Raw genomic sequence first — 20,252 nt, forward strand, 5'->3', positions numbered from 1 at the left:
GGAGGGGCTGTGATTGCCTTTGTAATGTAATTGTTGTAATGGCAGGCCAGGGAATTGCAGTGGTTGAGTGAAAAACTCCAGCTGTTTCTCCTTGTGGTTCTTTGTGTGGTTGCAGCAGGAGCTGGACCATCCCCATGTGCAGATGGAGCCATGACTGAGAATGTGTCTCAGATAACTCTGTGAGCTCTGTGGGAAGCAATAGACCACAAGGAGCAAGGAAGAGCTGCACTTTCAGAAAGGCTTCTTCCTCTACAGCATTATGAAAGTGATTGGGGAAGGAGGATTATAAAGTAGGTGCAGATCTGAACCAGATACAGAGTCATGAGCACAGAGAAGGGGAGGAGAGAGGTGAGTGTGGTTGTCACAAGTCATATCCTGCATGAACTCAGAAGAACTCAGGAATTCCTCTGTATAGATACAGCCAGAAGAGAGTATTTAATGATCTTCAAGGACTCCTTTTCCACTAACATCCTTTTCTGTTGTGTGTTTTCTTTCTTATCAATCATGCCATACTCCAGGAGTTACTAAAGCTCTCTTTGAGAACTATATGAGCCAACTTTGGCAAATGGAATTGTAAAATCTATAGTTCAGCCACAGCTAAATCATTACAATTTAACATGTTCTAAAGTTTGGGGCTGGGAAGCTGCCTGTCAGAAAAGGAGCTGGGGGTGTTGGTTGAGAGCCAGGTGAACATGACCCAGTGTTTGCCGTGGTGGCCATGAAGACCAGTGGGGTCCTGGCCTGGGTCAGCACTGGTGTGGCCAGCAGGACCAGAGTAGTGATTGTCTCCCTGTGCTGGGCACTGGTGAGGCCAAATCTCAAATCCTGTGTTCAGTTTTGGTCCCATCACTGCAGAAAGACATTGAAGGGCTGGAGCATGTCCAGAGAAGGGCAATGGAGCTGGGAAGAGTCTGGAGTACAAGTCTCATGAGGAGCAGCTGAGGGAGCTGGGGGTGTTTAACTTGGGGAAAAGGAGGCTCGGGCGGGGGCTTCTCAGTCTCTACAACTCCCTGACAGGAGGATGTAGCCAGGTCGGGCTCTTCTCCCAGGTAACAAGGACAAGATGAAAGGAAATGGCCTCAAGTTGCACCAGGGGAGGTTTAGACTGAATATTAGGGTAAATTTCTTAATGGAAAGGGTTATCAGGCATTGGAACAGGCTGCTCAGGGAAGTGGTTGATCACCATCCCTGGAGATATTTAAAAGATTTGTAGATGTGGCCCTTAGGGACATGGTTTAGAGGGACTTGGCAGTGTTAGGTTTGTAGTTGGAATCAGTCATTCTGTAATTCTATGAAATAGAGCTTCTTTCTCTTCTTCTGAGAGACTGTTCCATAGTCAAGCAGATGCCCCTCTTGGGAAACTTTCTTATATGTTCAATTTAAAGACTTCAGTTTTTTCATCTCAGTTTTTTATGTATTAATCTCTTTATACCCTTAAAACACCCCACTTTTCTGAAGTTCCACTTCTCCACATTTACCTAAGGAAATACATAATCCATTTCCATAGCAAAGTTTTTTAATCAAGCCCAAGCAATAAGCCACAGCATTCTTTATGCAGGAGTACAAGAACAAGGATATGTGTGTTGGTCTCCCAGCAGAGATTGCAGTATTAAGGAGGAATTGGTAACAAAAGGTTTAGTTCAGGTGCTGGTAGCAGCTTATGCACAGCAGTGAGAGATTCTCTCCAGGCTGCTGAAACTCTCAGTGAAAGTAGGATTGTGTTTTCTGTGCTGCTGGAGCTTGATTGGTACCTGCCTGTAAAATAAACTGGTTTTCATAAGTCTGTGCTACCCCATAGTCCCCCTTTTTCTCATTCTGTGGAAGAGAGTTGTCTTCCCTGATCTCAAAGTTGTCATCTCTGATTATGTTCACCTGTTGTTGAAATGTGGGCTGCAGCAATAACCACCAGTTCAGAGCTTTGTCACTGACAGGTAATACAATGGGCCTGCACATCATCCCAACTTAGAAATGTGAGTTACTGATGCAGCTCTGGACAGAAGCCTCTTTTCTTCATTACCCAGCCAGGACTTTTGTCTGTTGTCTGTGCAGTCCCTCCAGTGCTTCAGGAGGCAGGTGGCCTGCAAATGTTCCTTTTGCAAAGCATCCTGCTTACAAGAGATTCCCTGGGCTTGAAGTGAAATCCATGAAAATTTTTGAGTGGAAATTCTCATGAAAATGGCCAGAGCTGAAAATACCAAAAAAGCCACCAACACATCCTTTTTCTATTTTTATTGTCAAGAAATTTCCAGTTTTAATGCCTCTGGTTATTTTTGGCCCAGCTGCAGTTGAAGGCAGTCGGTAGAAAAGTCTCCAGTGCCTGTCACAGAGGGAAATTCTCTGCCAGTAACATTTTACTTCATGTTAGTTTTATTGTGAGTTCTTTGGTTTTGGTTTTTTGTTTGTTTGTTTTTGTTCTCTTTTTTTTGTTGTTGTTTGGTTGGTTTTGGGTTTAGATTTATGGGGTTTTTTTAATAGAAAAGCAGAGTATTCCTTGACTATGTACTCCTATCAGTGGGTTTCTGCTTTTCCATCTTGAGGGGTTTTCTCTGACTGGACCCAAGGAGAGGGGGCTCCTCCGTGAGGTCTTTTTTATCCAAATATTCCTGATACATTTGCTTTCACTGAACCCTTCCACATAAACTCTAAAATTATTTCCTGTTTTTTCATCACATCAGCACTGTTAACACAGTAGGTGACACTGTTAATACAGGTAGGTTAAGGAATGGTGAGCATGAGTTGGGGGGTTTAATGGAGGATCTACAAAAAACATTCAAAATAGCATCTAATATTTATGCTGGGTTTGTATCAATGGGGATGAATTCATTGGAATTTGGTCCTTTTCTCTGGCAGGAAAGAGGGTTCAGAGTGGACACTTGGTAAATTAGACTTCAGTGATGGTAAAAATTCAGAATTAGTCAAAGCGAAGACTTTGCATCTTAATGATTTCAAGTCATTCTTGGGATTCACCTGTCTCAAGGGTCCTGAAGACATAGTTCAGGCCTTGCAAAAAACACAAAACAAGCTGAAAAATCACAAGAACTCAAAAATTAGTGTTTTGCTTCTCTTTGCCAAAGCTTTTAGAGTGTATTTGCACAGAGTTCTTAGGAATCACAGATGTTGAGTTGTTATTCAGTAAGAAAAAACCCCTATATTTTAAAGTAGTGACTTCAAGGTCAAGATCATGTTCAAGGTCCTCCAGAAACATCCCAAATATTACAAGATGAGCAATAAAACCCTGTCAGCTGGCAGTGGTAGCTCTCAGATGTGTTTGTGCTAGCCAGTGGGTTGGGCTGTTTTTCCCTGGCCATTGAGGATTAATACCAGCTGAAATTCTAACGAAACCTGGAGTGTTAATCCACATTAAGGAGATCTGGGAAAAGCAAGTGCCTTAATCCCTGTAATATCCCAGAGATAAAGTTGTTGTTGCCTTCCTACACATGTACCTCATGGACCATTCATCTGGGCATCAGATAAACCAGCCAGGGTAGCAGAAGGCCCCCTAAGCCAAAGTACAGACTGATCTTTGCCTGTGTTTCCCTTTAAATTCCAGCAAGTATTACAGGAAAACCTGAATGCATCTGAGCTAAACTGCAGAGACCTACTTTTTAAGACTGCACTCACTTTTGTTTGTGTTTTTCTGCCGTCTACTGCACCTTCAAGGCTGCTGAAAAATAAGTCAAATCTTTTCCTGTTCAAAGCTTATGGTCTAAATTTTCCTGGTTAGGCTCAACAGAAAAGTTCTGATTTAACTCCTGGAAGGGTCCAAGATCCATCTCCCACAAGCAGCTTGAGTTTGGTCGCTCCCCTAGACTTCTGAAGCAGTGAAGGACATCGGGGAGCAAATGTGATGTGCAAACATGATGCATCTGGGTAAATGCGCGAGTCAGCTCCTAAAGCCAGAGCTCAGAGAGATTTCTTTCATTCATCCATGGGAGAAGAAGAAGGCCTCATTATAATTGTTCAAGCCTGACTGGATTACATCACTTTCCCCCTCATTTCACTCCCTCCCTACTTGCCTCCCTCCTTTCATTTACACCCCTTGTTCAGCATCAGTGTGGAGTGGGGGCTGCCTTAATGATGGATGCTGATCGCTTCATTCCCCACTGCCCCCCCAGCACCTCCCCCAGTGCTTTGAAGTGTGCTCAGGTCTCAGGCTCCAGTTCAGAGGTCACTTTGTTTATTTATGCAAAGCTGGCTCATCTGTGAAATGGGGCTTTCAAGGCGTCTGACATCAAAGACTCCAAAGCTGGTCCCATCAAGTCAGAGCAGGGACGGGCCTTGCATTATAACAAATTGAAGCAACTTTGTGAATCATAGGGAAATATGATGGCTAGATTTTTGCTTCAAAAATTGGGCTGTTGTTTTGAGTTGTGGTTGGATGCTCAGCACATGGTGTTGGTCTGAAAACCAGTCATACCCTCTCAGATAAAACATGAGGCCTTCATGGAGAGCCTGTGGGTAAACAAAATTTGATCCTGACTCAGTAACATTCTGAATATTTCCCATCAGTTTCTCTCAGAGCTGGACCATTATGCAGAATTTTCCATGTGCTTTAACTTTTAAGAGGGAATGGAACAATTCTGCTATGGTAATAAACAGTAACCATATCCCCACTGATGTGGCAGTCTTTGTCCCATAGGCTTCTCAGTGGGCTTTGTCAGTTGATGGAGTTACATACAGAAATCCCTTTCCTGCAGAAATCCAGCCTGCTTTGGGACACCACACTCTTCCCCAGTGCCACCAGTATCTCAGCCCTGTGGCATCTCAGACCTGAAAGCCAGCTTGGAATGAGATCCTGAAGCAAGGGAGAGGCAATGGCTGGAGAGCAGCTGAGGATGATGCCACTGGGGTGACATTCCTGAAGAGAGGGCTGATGCCTCTGTGTCCATCCTAGCCCTGTTGCATGGCCATGTGCAATATTTGGAGGGGAAGGGCCTACACGAGTTTGTCCCATGTCTCCAAGTCTGTCACCTGACACGATATTGGAGCCTTGCCCTTCAGGTTTCTTGACCAGCCAGCATGCTCTGTTAACACCATGGAGCCAAATTGTACATTAAGGACACCTAAATCATGGGTATGTTTTCTTAGCACTCGTGATATAAAATTAGTCAGTGATTGCTTTTCAAGGCAGGTTTTCCACTTCATCTTCCAACTGGCTGCTATCCTAAGCGTGTGATACTGTCCAAGAAGTCCAGTGCAGGATGACCTTCCAATATAGGTCACAGAAAAGGGAGCTTGTAGGAAACTTCAGCAGTTCATCCTTCTTAGCACTGCCTCTCATGGTAATCTGCTGGCAGCAAATTTGGCAGTGCTGCATAGCTGGTCCCTGCTGCCCTTGGACTGCAGGCTGATTTTTCTATATGTACTTATCACCCCAAACTGCCCACCTCTGTGGGGAGCTGATGAGCATGAATAAACAACCGGATTATTAGGTCATTTCTTGAATATAGCAAAGACTCATGATCTCTGCTACTAACTCACCATTTTGTACGCTGCTCATATATATCCAAATGTGGCGTCTTTCTCCAGGTCCTCTCTCTGTCTAAGAAGAATACTGCCAGGCCAGTTGTGTTTGTGACAGCTGGAGTAAAATGCAAACAGCAGGTCTTCAGACCTGACACTATTAAGCAAGCTTCAGACTGCAGGTTTGGGCTGAACCAGATGCCTCTGAGCTTTTAGGAAATTTAGCTTTGCTTTCAGCATCACAGACCCCTGTAAAACAGTATAAAAGTGTTTCTCTATCCTTGGAAAGCACTTGACACTAAAACTGAAAAAATAAGAAAGTTGTTCAAAGCAGAGAGAAACAAACTCCATGCAGCCACAATACTGACTTTGGTTGAGGCAGGTGGAAGTCAAATATTGATGGTGTCTGAATTAGACAGGGGCCTTCCATCCTCAGGGTGTTTCTGAGTTATCTCTCTCCTGAAGTAATAAAGCAGCTCTTTTTTGGTTCTTTGTAAACACAGGTCAGAGCTTAAGACACTCACCCAAGGTGCAAGAGGGGAGATTCAAATTCCTCTCTGAATGCAGCAGAAGAGAGCCCTGACCCTGCGTCACTCACATCACAGATTAGATTATATTTATTTATCATTATATCTCTGGCTACTTCACTGCCTCACTCACTTTTTAAGTTTAACTGGAGACTCAGGGGCATCAGGGAATCTTCCCCAAATGAGCTTCATCCAGTTTCTGGATGTCACAAATCGGCTTTTTGGTACAGCTGCTGCGTGTGAGTTTGTTCAGATATGAGGAAGGTAGGAGCCAAGTTCACTGCACATGGCAGCTGGAAGGGTTTGTTGTAACATTCCTCACCCCATGAGCAGCTTTGGGGAGGGGAAGGAGCAGTTTTGCTTTACAAGAGTTGCCATGTTTATGGCATTTCCCCACCTCAAGACTTCAGCTATTGTTGTTAGTGTTACCAGATTCCAAGCACATGTGAAGCAATTTCCAGCGTATCTAAACTAATGTGCCTAAATGCATTCAGTTACTTCAGTCTTGCTCCTCCACCAATTCATCTATTCCATCAGCCATTTATGGTGGCATAAGTCATCCTGATCTCTTTCCCCAAAAATGTTTTTTCTGGGTTTGGTAGGTGACTCCACAGCAATTTGTTGGGATAACAACTGACGATGCATCTTCAAAGGATCAAACGGATTCTGAGCAATTTTCCTTACATCAAAAGCTTGGCAGCAAGTCAGGAGGTGTGGAGTCCATAGTCAGTGGTTGTGTGTCAGCAGGAGGAGGGCACAGGGGCTGACTTACTGTAATGTGAGGCAGCAGGCAAGGGGGATTTTATACATGCCCTTTATACATCAAACTGAGCAGGATTAAGGTATAATTGACAGAACATCACCACTTGAACGTCGTGACCACTTTTATGATATTCAGCAGTTAACAATAGACAGAAATCCCAGATCTCTGACCACAGTTCTTCCTCTCCATTTCAATACATTTTTCTAATTGTGCTGAGGGATTTACTGTCAGGCAGTATCCAAGAGTTCATTTGTGACACTGATATTTATGAGAAAAACTGTACAAGTGCCAGGAGATAGTCCCTTTGGTATTTTGACTGAAAGGAGAAAACGTCATATGCAAGCCATCATGTATAATGTGTATTTTTGTATTCCCTGCATTTGGTTTGCCAAGGTTGTAAAAATAAACTTGCAAAGTGTAGCTCAGGGGGCACTGGTCCCCTCTGTGACACAGGCTGCAGGCAGAGCCTGGATGGTGCTCTGGCACTCAGGCTCTCTGTGAGACTTGGTGTTTGCTGAGTGGGACCTGTTTCACCCTGCTGCCCATGTTTTGGGCATGTCCATGGTCTGAGGCACCCAGGAAAGGCTCAGGGTGTCCAGCCATGGACAGAGGGTGCCAGGAGGTGGGATGGGGCAGTCAGCTGGAGGAGCTGCTGAGGTTTGAGCATGGCACTGCTGCCCAGAAAGTTTTCTTTTCCCCTTGAAGTGACAGCTGTACATAGCTCCAGGAGAAACTGTGCTGAAGTAGCCAAAAGGAGAAGAGAAAAATCTCTCAGTGTCGAAGGGGGACAAACTCGTGGCATTGCAGCTTCTCTGCTTAAGCGACAAGGCTAATGAGAGCAGATCATTATTTATCTGTTGGCATATAATGTCCTGTGCTGAAGAGATATTCCAAAATAGCAGAACCTGGAGTGAGGATTGGGTTAGACACATTCTTCTCTCCATTCTTCTCTCTCAAAGACTGCACACAATTTTACCCATTAAATCCTGTTTTAAGCACAACTCAATTTGTAAAACAACATTAAGGAGAAGTTCTACTATTTGTACCTTTTCAGGAAGGCATGCTTATATATAAGCTGAGATCCGTTTTTCCTCTCTGTTGCATAGATTACAGAAATAATTTACCTCTCTTTTGCTCACAAGACCCTTTTTTTGCGAGTTTCAGGAGTTGGGCATTTGGAGGCATTCCTTCCTTAAATTAGATGTTTCTACTTGTCTTTATTTGTTTGGGTTTTTTACACCATTGTTTTCCTCATTGAGGCAAACTTTCTCCTAGCCTTCACCTGACCTGTCTCTGAAAATAAAATTTTCACCCACTTCAGTGCACTAAAGTTAGGAGCTGAGGAGCTCTTGGTCCAGACTATCACCTGAAATGCAGCTGCCCTCGGGGGCTGTGCCACCTTGTAGAGCACAGAACTAGTCTTAGAAGAGAATGTGTTTTGCTGCAGCATCATGTGAAGGTGCTCGGGGTGCCTCAGGTGCACCTCCCTCCTGGTGTGAGCCATTGCTACGTCAGAGGCTGCTCAGAGCTGAGCACTCGTGCAGTAGAGGTCAAGCTGGAGGAGGAAAAGCTTTCACATCTGTGTGCTGCAGAGGTGTGAGGCCACCAGTATCACTCAGGTTGTAGAAGGAGGCTCAGGGCACTCTCCTGCTCCCTTGGCCCTCCTGGAGACCTCACAGGTGGCCATATCACAGTAGCAATTGGAGGTGGGGACTGCTGGGGAGATGGGGGTTTCACTTTGTAGAGCTTTCTATTTCTTCAGGGCAGAGCTGAGATTTTGGTACTGCTGTGTGGTAGTGATATAGACAACAAGAGTGATGAGGGACAAAGTGGTGTGTTGATACAGGTGGATGGGTGGTCTTAATTAAAAAGAAACACCCCAAAGCAGCTTTTCAAATCAATATTGGTTTTGCCAGCCGTAAATTTGCATTCAGTATCCCTGGAGAGCTCATTTGACCCCAGACCTGCTTGCTTTTCTGATTTTGTATGGAAGCAGAAGGGTGAATTAGTGGCCACAATCATACTGCTTGTGCTCTGTATGCCTCATCATTGAAATCTCCCCCCATCTCATAGGTTTCATTATCTCTAATTTTGATTTATACCATTAGTTGACTAGATGGTACCACAGATCAGCTCCTCCTAAGGAACAGCAACCTGTAAACATAAACAAAGAGGCTTTTGTCAGCTATTAATGGCAACATTGATTAAACTCCCATTGATTTGGTAGCCAGCCGAAAAGCTCATAAAGCAGAAGACTAAATTGTTCATTAAACTGGCCAGGCTGTAGGTGCCAGGATGTGGATGCCTGCTGTATGTTGAGTTTGCTTCAGCTGCATGGTGTCTCCAGCACAAAATGCAAACTCTTGTCATCCTGCAGGAGACCTTCTTAACGTTTTCCTTTACCTTTCCTTCACAGATGATGCCAGCTCAGGAAAGGACAGCCAGGTGCCTGAAGGCTCCAATGGAGAATATGAAGATCACTCCGGGAAGCAGTGGGGTAAGGAGCAGTGTGTGTTCTGTGGTTTTCCTCAGTCCTTGCTTCAGTGCTGTTCATGTGGCACATCTCTCAGTTGCTGAAGGAGAGGAAAGGCAGAGCAACTGGAGTGAGTTCTCCCTACATATGGTCAAATAATAAACAGAGTGTCAGCTGAATGTGTTGGTGTGAATGGATCCCATCCAAGGGTCCTGCAAAATGCAGCCTGTGGCTGGCCCTAGGGCCCCCTGCCATTTACCCCAGCGTGGTTCTCCCTTGTATTTGTTTTTCTGGGCAGCGACTTTTCTTCTGCATGTGCAGCTATTACAGCTTTCATAGACTCCCTGTAAAAAGTATATTGACTTTTACAGCAATATTTCCAAAAGTCTTCAGTGCCAACATAACATTGCTCTGACTGAGGGCAAATGGGAGGTCTGACTTCACTTCAGGAGAATTAGCACTAAGCCAAGATGAGTATTTTTTAAGATCACCCTCTCTTTCAGACACCTGCCTGAACTTCTTTAAGCTATGGACTGTTCAGGCAGATTTTGTTGCTGTTGCAGAGCTTTGGGGAGCTGCTAAAATCTCACTTGGAACAGGCTCTGAATCTCTGCAAAACTTGCAGGTCCAGTTTGGTCCAAGCACTCCTTGAAGGACAATAAGTTGTCAGGCTGATGCCAAACAGCTTTTGGCCATTACTGACAGGAGTGTGATGTGAGTTTATGAGCTCAGGGGATGAAGCACAGCATTTCATTTTGCTCAGGCAGTACATCCCTCTCTTCAGTTTTATAATACAGAGATGGCTTTGTACCACATTTGTGGCCAGGGAGAACCTCACAGTAGTGGTAGGGGTGGAACATGACAGGTTTTCTCTGTATGAGTCCCCACCACTTAAGCTGCGGACAGTTTTCTTCAGCAGCTGGCAAACAGGGATGTGGTGTGCTGTGTTGTAGTCCAGGCTACACTTGAATTAAGTATTTATCTCAGACTGAGCTTGTTTGGGGAGAGAAAGGTAACCTCCACTCATTCTGGAAAGGGTTGATAACATTTTAGAGCTGGAGGAAGGGTGTCTTGGATAACTGCAGGTTAGAAGTACTTCAGGAAGGGTTCAGCAGCTAGTACAAATCTGCCATCTCTCCACATTTCATTACCATTGTGCTCCTGGTAGAGCTGCTGAATGATGGACTAATACAACAGTACAACAGTAATATTATGAAGAAAATATGTAAATCCTACTCAAATTATTAGGCATTGACAATCTTGTATCAGATTGTGTCTTACTCGGTGCTGCCTTGGCCTAGTTCAGTGTTCCTGAACCTCTGCTTTTTCTTCTTCCCATCCCTCCTGTCTCCTCTCCTCTCCCCAAGCAGAGAAATGCCTGGGGCTGGCTGTGGCACCCTTTCAGTCTAGCACTGTTCACCAGTAAATTGCTGGTGTGAGCTGGTGTGCAGGGAGGGTCAGTGTGTGTCTGCAGGTCTCTGGAGGATGATGGATGAAGAAGCAATTTGTGTTGTCACAGTCCTGGGCCCCTGGATAAATGTGAGAGGAGAAGCATGGTGAAAAAAAAAGCTCCACTTTTCCATCTACCATCACAGAGTGGTATCTCTGGGGAGAGCAGGGAGCTGGTGTGGGGAAAGATGGAGACCCCCATCCATGTCTTCTCACGACTGACTGAGATCTTAACCAGAAGAGCTGAAAGTATTTCAATACATAGTCCTATTGAGACACACTTTTTTGTAATTATCATGAAAGCTGGAAGTGACTGTCACTACGTGGAGGTACTGGTGCTGCATCACAGCAGACAACATTTTTCAGATTATCACCTCCCTTTGTGTGAGCAGTGTCTGACAGGAGCCTCAGGGACCTCCATGCCTCTCAAGGTGTCTCACAGGGAGAGGACACCAATGGATTCATTCACAGGTCTTGGTGCTGACAAGCTTCCATTGCATTTAATTTTCATTAGCTTTGAATAAATCTTCATGGTCAACAGCATTTCAGCCAGGAGCCTGTACACAACACTGTCTCTTTGTCCCCATCCACTTGTGTTTTCCCTTGCTCTTGAGTGGGACATAATTTATACTGTAAAAATGTGTGGTTCATGTTTATGAAGCAAATGCCAAGTGATGTGGAGGAGAACAAGCATGTGAATAACACAGAGGCACTTTGTAATGGCCTTTGCTGGCACTCAAACAGGCAAAACTTCTGTAAATGGAACAGATTTGGGGACAGACATTTAGCATCAACTCAAGAGACCTTTTCTTCCTGTCTCTCACAGTGCTGCTTCTCCTCTTTCTTCTCCTTTGTGCTTGCTGCTGCTCTTTTTCTCTCTAATGTGTGTCTCTCTCTTTCTCCTTTTTTTGTTAACTGGCTTTTCTAAACTTGTCCAATTCAGGCTTTTGTCAAGGAAACATTCAGGACTGTGTAAATGGGATCTGGTTTCAGCATATTGCACGTAGCCTGGAGTAGCTTTTGAGACCACATAATCACTTAACCTTTTTTAAACAGAAAAAGAAAGAAAGGAAGGCTGAAAGATCCAAAGAAGTGTAGCTTTACCTGTAGTTTGGTATGTATTTGGGCAACCATGTGTGAGGAGTGAATACAAAACTCCAGACAGACTCATGGGAGTCACAGTGGGAGGAAAACCAGAAATGTTAAATATCTGCTTTCTTGGGGTGGAAAGAGTTTCTGTCTTAAAATGCCCTTATTGCCCTCTACTGAGCAGGGATGCCAGCAAGTTCTTCTGAGAGTTCAGAGTCACTCACTTGACTTTTCAGTCTGCTGGGGAAGTGTGACTGTCCTGGCTCCAGCTTGCTCTTTGGTGTATTAGTCCCAGCTCAGGAATCCTGTCCATGAGGATCTCCCCTCTACTAAGACCTGGAGTTCCTGGTCTCGGAGTAAATTTCTGCCATATTACAGAGTGACTGTTCAGACCCATTGCATGGCTGATTCCTGACCTCTCCATGAGCCTTGCAGACATTTTCTCAATTTCCACAATGACAGCCCTTATCAGCACGTCTCCCTCGGCTCAGACGAAAATTTGGGATGTTGCTGCCCGCAGTGTGCAGCTCTGACAGGGTCCATTGTGAGGAAGGAGAATTGTCTCTGCTGTGAGGGGGCCTCCTGCAGCAGACCCCAAAGGGAACACCCAGCAGTCCAGGCACCATGACCTGTGGAGGGGGTTAGTATGTCACACTTGCTGCTCAGCTGTCATGGCAAAGACTTCCAGTGCCGGAGTTACTCCGGTTCATTGGGTTACACATGAAAGCCTCTGCATGGAGAGCAAAGCATTTCTGAGCAGGAGTTTGAAATAACATGAAATGGCTGGGACCCAAAATGACAGCCAAGGGGGGCAAGGGAAGGCTGTGGAGACAGATGGTTTCCCCTGCGGAAAAGCACTCTGCGGAGAGGGGTATGCCGAAGGGTATCCTCTTCCCAGAGGGAGGGATGTTGGCCAAGGCTGCAGGGGGGTGAGTGCTTAGGGGTGTGCTCACAAACCTCAGAGGGCAGTGGCTGCCATTCCCCAGTGCTTGGAGATAGGAAGCTGCAGACCAGCCTCTTCCATTCAGGAAACCTCCACTATAATGCACATCCCAGAGCTTCTGGCCCTCAGCCCTGGGCAGCAGGGATGGCTGTCAGGTAGGGAGTCTCACTAGGCCATCCTGTAGCTGGCCAGGGAATCCCTAGAAGTGCTTAAAAAGCATGTAGGTATGATCCTTAGGGACATGGTTTAGTTGTGGAGCTGGCAGCATTGGAATAATTTGGAGGTCTTTTCTGACTTCCAACAGGATGGGCTTAGTTAGAAGTGCCCCTGGACTGGCATTGTGTAGTTAAAATAACCGTAAGAAATTTGTTATTTCTTTTAAATTCTTCCTTAAATTTCAGACTTTGCCAGGTGAGGGCCTTGCATTTCTCTAAGTTTTTTGTCTTTGTTCTTAGAAATATTGGTGATTTCTTTGCTTAAACAAGATGACTGATTTAACCCACGCTTCTATCCACCAGCAGCTATTGCTTCAGAATTCCTCCCCAGTTTTGGGATGGACTGGCATGGGGTACCATCTAATAACAAACTCATGGAATTTTATTTGGTCTTTTCATTCCTTTTTTTGCTTCTTTGGACCAATCAACATGAATGTTGTGTAAATTGGAGCTGAATGAATTGCATACATTTAAGTTTGGATCAGTGTACAAAAAGTCTGTCACACTTCTAAGACTTCCCTGTGTATTTAAAAGAGACTCTTCTTAAGTCCCAATAAAGTCACTGAGAACTAAGAGGCAAAACATCTTCAGGAAATGAAGCTTCATGTGACAAGCAAAAAATTGAGAAAATGGTCAGCGTGACAGGAATCTGAGTTTTTTCCTTTGGTCTTGGCTAAGGAGTTTGTGGAATATGGTAACAATTACCGTGTGATTATGGGGCCGCGTTTTGCCTTCAGCTGCAATAGCATGATCTTGGTATTATTTTGTGAGATGGTCTGGTGCAATTGCCTTACAGATACAGAGATTCTGGGGCTGTGCTGTGCAGAAGTTCATGCAGTGGCCAGGGCAGTCCAGTAGAGCTTCAAATGCATTGGTCTGGGTGGTGAATCTGTTCTAGGGAAAACAGCTTGAGCTGGTATGAGGGACAGTGATACATTGGTGTGTATGGGGCTGCCTCTCAAGCAAATCTGGCCACAAGATTTAACAAGTTTCCTTCTTTGCTCATGTCCTGTGCTCACCACCGTCCATTCTGATGTCTTTTGCAGCCCGGCCCAGGTTCACTCAGCCTGCCAAGATGAGACGCAGGGTGATCGCCCGCCCCGTCGGCAGCTCCATCCGCCTCAAGTGCGTGGCCAGCGGCAACCCCAGGCCCGACATCACGTGGCTGAAGGACAACAAGCCCCTCACTCCCCAGGAGATTGGGGAGAACAAGAAGAAGAAGTGGACATTGAACCTGAAGAACCTGAAGCCAGAGGACAGCGGGAAGTACACCTGCCGGGTGTTTAACAAAGTTGGAGAAATCAATGCAACGTACAAAGTTGAAGTGATCCGTAAGTGCAGCTCCAGGAGGGAGAGCAGAGAGGGGCCTTTCAGAAGGGGACTGTCTCAGTCAACACAGTGTTGACTGAGCAACAAGTGTGCAGTGTTGATGGCTGGAAATGGGGAATTAATAAATACATCAGAGAAAACATACATACAGAGAAAACATTACATACAGAGAAAACATTGGTGAAACTCTAGAATGAGCCTGAAACCTGGGCAGGAGAGAGTAGTGAGAGGACAATTGAGGAGCTGAAATGAGGACAGGTACTTGGAAAACAATTGTCTCCACGGGCACCTGCATGGTGAAAGTCATACCCAATTCAGTCTTCTACAGGAGAGTCAATTCAAGGACAGACTGAGAACTAACAGAGAAAGCCCTTTCAAGTACCATGGTGGGGGGGGAATATCTAGGATAACCCAGATTAGCATGCCAGAATGGGTGAAATCAGTCAATTAAAAATTTAATCTAGAAGTTTCCCAAGGGAATTAGCAGAAATCCTATGATTAGAGTGACTAACCAGACCAGGCTTTAGGGCCAGATTCTAAAAAACGTTTGGCCATCTGAAAGTCCAGGCAGGTACAAATGAGTTACTAAAAAAAAGAAACCATAAAAACACCCACTAGGATCCTGTCTGTATCTTTAGATGCCTACATAGCTTTAAAGATTCAATCCTTAGAAGATGAGCTGTGGGGGATTACCCTGCATTGTGGTGAGGTAATTTGCTCTTCTTACTATCTAGCCGTTCTGATTCTTGCTCTCTAATCTTCTGTTTCCCCTATTATTGCTGAGGATAATTATGCTCAAATCCTTCCTAAGTTTACCAGAGACGAGCTCTTATTCTTAAATCATTGTGCTTTGCCTGTGACATCATCATAAGTTGTCATGGAAATGATTACAGAGTAGCCAACTCAAGAAAGAGGAGAAGATGAGCTGAGTGGAGGGAAGATTGAATAGCCCTCATTAATGAGGAGCAGGGGCATGGAGGGCTACTTCCAGCCACTTGGAAAGCATGTTGTTTGTCTGTGCATTTTAGCATAAGAAAGTTTATCCCAGTGTGAAAGATTGCTCTTAAAGGTAAAGATCTGTTCTCTGATAAGTCCTTTCTCTAGAATGACAGGAATTAAAAGCACATGTGGGAAGCTCTGTTGGGCTCTGAAGGCACAAACCTGCTGGACATCTGGGATTGATAAAGATGCAGCTGTGTGGAGACAGTAAAAACATGTGTTTACACTAAAACCAGGAGCAGAGGCAGGGAAATGAATCAAGGCCCATCCTAATGGCAGCTGTGGCATTTTCACTTCATCAAAACCAGACAGCACCAGGAACAAACCCCTTTCTGTGTCCCTGTTTATCTTGGTTTTTATCAACTTAAAGATGTATGTAACCTTTGTTTTCATTAGCTTTTGCTGGCTAGGAGTAAAAACAGTAACCAAAGCTGGAACCAGAGTCAAGGAGATAAGGGCATTAAGCAGTTTTCAGACATCTTTCTATTTTTAACATCATTCTGTGGAGCATTACAGGTTTTATTCAATTTCCTCCTTTTTTTCCCCCCTGAGCCTCTACTCCTAAGTCCTGCTTATCTGAATCTCAGTCTCCCCAGTTGTGATTGCTGCTCACAGTCCCAAGGCAAAACCTACAGAGACTACTGTGGTATTTTTGTTTCCTAAGCATCTTTAGAGCCCTCAGTATTGAACATATCCCGAGTTTTTGAAAGAGGGTCCATTGTTCCTCCCTCTCACTCCAAAGCCAGTGCTGGTGGGAGCTGTTTTGTTACATGCTCAGTCCAACAGTGTTTGCCATCAAAAGGAGTTGATGATTGCCAGCAGTTACCACCCACTGTGATACCATAATTTCTCCTATGCCTAAGATAGAGGTTTGCAGTACCTCCTTGTCTGGAAACTGTGACTGATTTATCTGATCCTAACACTAAAAACAAATCCAAACATTCCTCAGAATGAGGCATACATTTTTCCTTTCACTTTATGTGGTGTTGACACAACCTTAGACTTAAGATCATGCTGGAAAGGATGGTCTTGTGAACGTCTTCAGTTTGATTTCTTTTCCTTCCATCTTGTTTCCTACCTTGACTGAGACTTGAGGCAAAAATAATTTGTGAGAAAGAAAAGATTTTGTTACTGGCTAGAAAAGCAAAAGCCTTCTGAGCTCATCCTCCACCATTTTTTTTTTTTCCATAGTGAGCATGGTGATGATTATACCAAAGAAAGGAATGATAAAAGCAAGTAGGTGAGGATGAAGTGAAAATCTTCCTCATGGGTAGTGCCTGTGGTCTCAGCTCTTGCAGCAGCTGGTGACATGGCATGGGATTGCTCCCAGTACAGTTTGGTCCCCATGGACACCTACAGGCCCAGCCTGAGAGGTGACAGGTATCTCCTGAAGGACTTCGAGACCAAAGATGAGAATATCCACAGCCTGCCATAGTCCATGAAAGAAGGGGTCTTTTCCCATCTGATTTTGTCTGTCCACAGGGAACGTTTGAGAAGGCCAGAGGGAGAAAGAATATGTCTCACCCCACCCCTTGCTATCCCCAAACTGGGGGTAGCCAGCAGGTGTGGGTTCCTAACAGATAAATATTTGTAAATATGAGGTTGTGTCTGAAAACACATAAAGGCTCTGTCTTACCTGTAAATTACAGCCTGCTGGTCATGGTAGTAAGTGACACATCACAGAACCACAAGTAGGAGACTTGCTCAGTGTGCAGAGGGATGAAGAAAATCTTCCAAAATATAAGGGCTCAGAGGGAAACAATTTTTTTCTCCAGGTCCGATACAGGTAGAAAAGGAAGTTCCTTGTTATAATCAGGAAGATTCAGGTTGGGCATGAGAACAGAATTGTTAAAGACTCAGACACTGGAGGAGTTGTTTGGAGAGCATCTACCATTGGAGGTTTTGGCAGAGGCTGGAAAAATGTGTATCAGGAGAAGTTTGCAAAAATCTCATCCTGCCTTGGTGCAGGGAATTGGACTAGACTATGATTTTGCATCCCTCCTACACCTTTTCCCTATGCTTCTGCAATTGCAAGTTACAGAGGTTGGCAAACACCTTTTCCCATGGAGCTCCCTGTGTTTCTGTGCAGAGAGGACGAGGTCCAAGCCCATCCTGACAGGGACACACCCCGTCAACACCACGGTGGACTACGGTGGGACCACATCCTTCCAGTGCAAAGTGCGCAGCGACGTCAAACCCGTCATCCAGTGGCTGAAGAGGGTGGAGTACGGCACGGAGAGCAAGTACAACTCCACCATTGATGTCGGGGGACAGAAGTTTGTCGTGCTGCCCACGGGGGAGGTCTGGTCCCGCCCAGATGGGTCCTACCTGAACAAACTGATGATTACTCGAGCCAAGGAGGAGGATGCAGGGATGTACATTTGCCTCGGAGCAAACACCATGGGCTACAGCTTCCGGAGTGCTTTTCTCACAGTCCTGCCAGGTGAGTTGTGACATTTTTCCCCCTCTGTTATCAGTCCTCTGCATCATGGTATTTATTAATTCAGCTACTGCTGCCCACTGTTTCCCTGGCCCTCTGTGATGCTGTGCTGATTTAGAATAGCCCAGTTCTGATAAGAGTGAATGGGGGACAAAATCAGCCCTGATTTAAGCCAGTTCCTGCTGAAATCCTGTTGATGATATTTCCTTTTCTCCCTTTGTGGGGAATAACCACAGAATCATAGATTAGGTAAGGTTGGAAGGGACCAAAGTGGGTCATCTGGTCCAACCTCTGTGCTCAGAGTCAATCCAGAGCACGTGGTACAGGATTGTGTCAGGATGGTTCTGGAATATCTCCAGTGAGGAGGACTCCACACCCTCTCTGGGCAATCTGTTCAGTGCTCAGTCACTGCACAGTAAAGAAGCTCTTCCTCACGTTCAGGTGGAACTTCTTGGGCAGCAGTTTCTGCCCTTTCTTTGTGTCCTGTTGCCCAACATCATGGAGCAGAGCCTGGTCCATGCTCTGACACCTCCCTGCAGATACTCACAGACATTGTTGAGGTGCCTCTCAGTCATCCAGGTGACATAAATTGAATTATCTGCTCCTGTTTGAAAAAGGAGCAAACTGGGAAAAGATACTGCAGTTGCAGATGCTAAATCACTAAATCACAGTGACAGGGAGCAGGATGGGAAATGGGAACTGAATAGCAGAATGGTTTGCAACCTCCAGAACCTGGAATTCCTCCGTTCTCTTGCCCTTATTTATAATGCTTTTGCTGGTAAAAGGAAACAATGATACAGGCCTGTAAAATGAGAGAAGAATAAAAACTGTCTGGGTCACAAGGAAATTAAATGAATAAGTGTGAAAACTAGAATGATTAGTTACTTTTTTATCCAGTGATCCCCTGGGGCTTCTGTACCAAACTCACATCTGCTGCCTTCCCTCCCCAGTCCTCAGAGCTGGTGGCCACATCCAGCTGAGACTGTATCATTTGTTTTGAGACACACCATCTTGGCCTGGTCTTCTGCTCCTTTGTCTTCTGACTGTGCAGTTCTACCCTGATAAAACGTTTTGGAATTAGGACTACACTCTAACTGAAAGGCCTGTAAATACCAAGGAAGAAGCAGCATGGGTGGGATATAACTCAAAGCCTCTGGGAGTTTCTGATATGAGAGTCTTATCCAGCTCCCACTGAAATCAGGGGGAGACTTTCCATGGATTTAAATGGGACTGTAGTGAGGCCTCATGCCAGAACCAGAGCCTGCAGGGCTGTTGATATTGGCAGTGATGGAGAAGGAGAACCCAGCTTGCACTAAGATGCAAAGATGTGGTTGTAAAGCCATGCGTTAAAAAGGACCATTTTGCTTTTAAGTCTACCAGATTTGACATTGACATCTCTGAGGAACACGGATGAATATCAAAACACTTTCTTTTCAGCCCAGCATAGGATTTCTGCCAACCAAGCATGAAGACTTCTGTTTTCATGGTCAGCTGATGGACCAGTTCTCTGATCGTGTCATGTTTTTATCAGGGGGCTGGACCAGACTCGCCTTCCGGCCTAAATTATTCTGTAATTTCCAGTGTTGGTGAATCAAAATTTCATCTACTGAGGTCAAAGTATGACCACATGGTATATATTTAACATTTCAAACTCCCCATGGGATTATTTGTCAAGGAGGGAAAAAGACATTAGTGTCTTAAAGAAGTTCAGTTTGAAAGTTAAGTGATACATGTTTGAATATAACATATTGAATGGTTAAGATAGCCTGTGTTTTCTGATGTTTTCTGGGTGTCTCCCTGCAAGCTGAATTCTGTGCCTGGGTACGTTTCAAGGCATTGGATATTCCAGCTGGAAGCTATGTAGACAAGGATTTTCATAGCTAGAATCCTACCCCAGGACTCCTTTTGGGTCTATAAATCAGCAGATCAGGCTGAGAAATGAGTGGCTATCCAGGGATAGCCACTGACTGCCAACTGCAGAGAGAGATAAAGGAGAAGATAGTTGTGAAAGAAGTCTAAAGCATCTTGTCTCCTCTAGCAGCTGAATTTACTGCACTTGAGAAACCAGCAGCAGCTCCAAAGAGACTGGTAGAGATAGAGCCCATTTGGTGTAGGAAGCTGGGGACACATTTCAATGCTGAATGAACTTTAATTTCTCTGTGGCTTGGGAACCAAGGAGGGGCCACCAGCTCACCTACATTTTTCCCATCCTTCAGCCTTCCTCCCAACCACACAAAAAAGTCAAGACAATGCCTCCAAAACCCCACATTCATTCTCCCTGCCATGGTGGAGCATTGCTGGGTATCTCCTGGATTGCTAGGCAGGATTGCTAGAGAGTGTCTGGAGCCCTTGCAGGCAGAGCTACACCTGGCAGAGGTGGGTGGACAGCGTGCTGTGGCTCTGTGCAACCTGACTGTGCTTGCTGGGCTGCTGACAATGAGCCTTTACTGACGTGTCCTGTGTTGTGTCCTCCAGTCTGGGCAGCAAAGCCCACTCTGTCATAGAGTGAGAGTGTTAGGAAGCTCTCTCAGGCTGGCTCTATGTGTCTTGTATCCATTAAAG

General features: G+C 45.1%; 1 protein-coding gene across 9 annotated transcripts in view; it reads left to right on the forward strand.

Annotated features, from left to right (window-relative positions):
* The window catches only part of FGFRL1 (fibroblast growth factor receptor like 1), a 171,937-nt gene that overhangs the window by 142,867 nt on the left and 8,818 nt on the right, over positions 1-20,252 (forward strand). For all 9 annotated transcript variants that reach the window (XR_015772661.1, XM_014262822.2, XM_088056364.1 and 6 more), the window contains 3 exons: positions 9,170-9,250; positions 13,969-14,253; positions 17,340-17,693. Coding sequence is in view for 8 of the 9 variants with exons in the window: in XM_014262822.2 (XP_014118297.1) it covers positions 9,170-9,250; positions 13,969-14,253; positions 17,340-17,693 (720 nt within the window). In the remaining variant the exon portion in view is untranslated. The remainder of the gene's footprint in view (positions 1-9,169; positions 9,251-13,968; positions 14,254-17,339; positions 17,694-20,252) is intronic.

This window comes from Pseudopodoces humilis, chromosome 6 (genome assembly GCF_049639895.1).
Source record: "Pseudopodoces humilis isolate 2021_Gansu_Grassland_sample_001 chromosome 6, ASM4963989v1, whole genome shotgun sequence".
NCBI classification, from domain to species: domain Eukaryota; kingdom Metazoa; phylum Chordata; class Aves; order Passeriformes; family Paridae; genus Pseudopodoces; species Pseudopodoces humilis.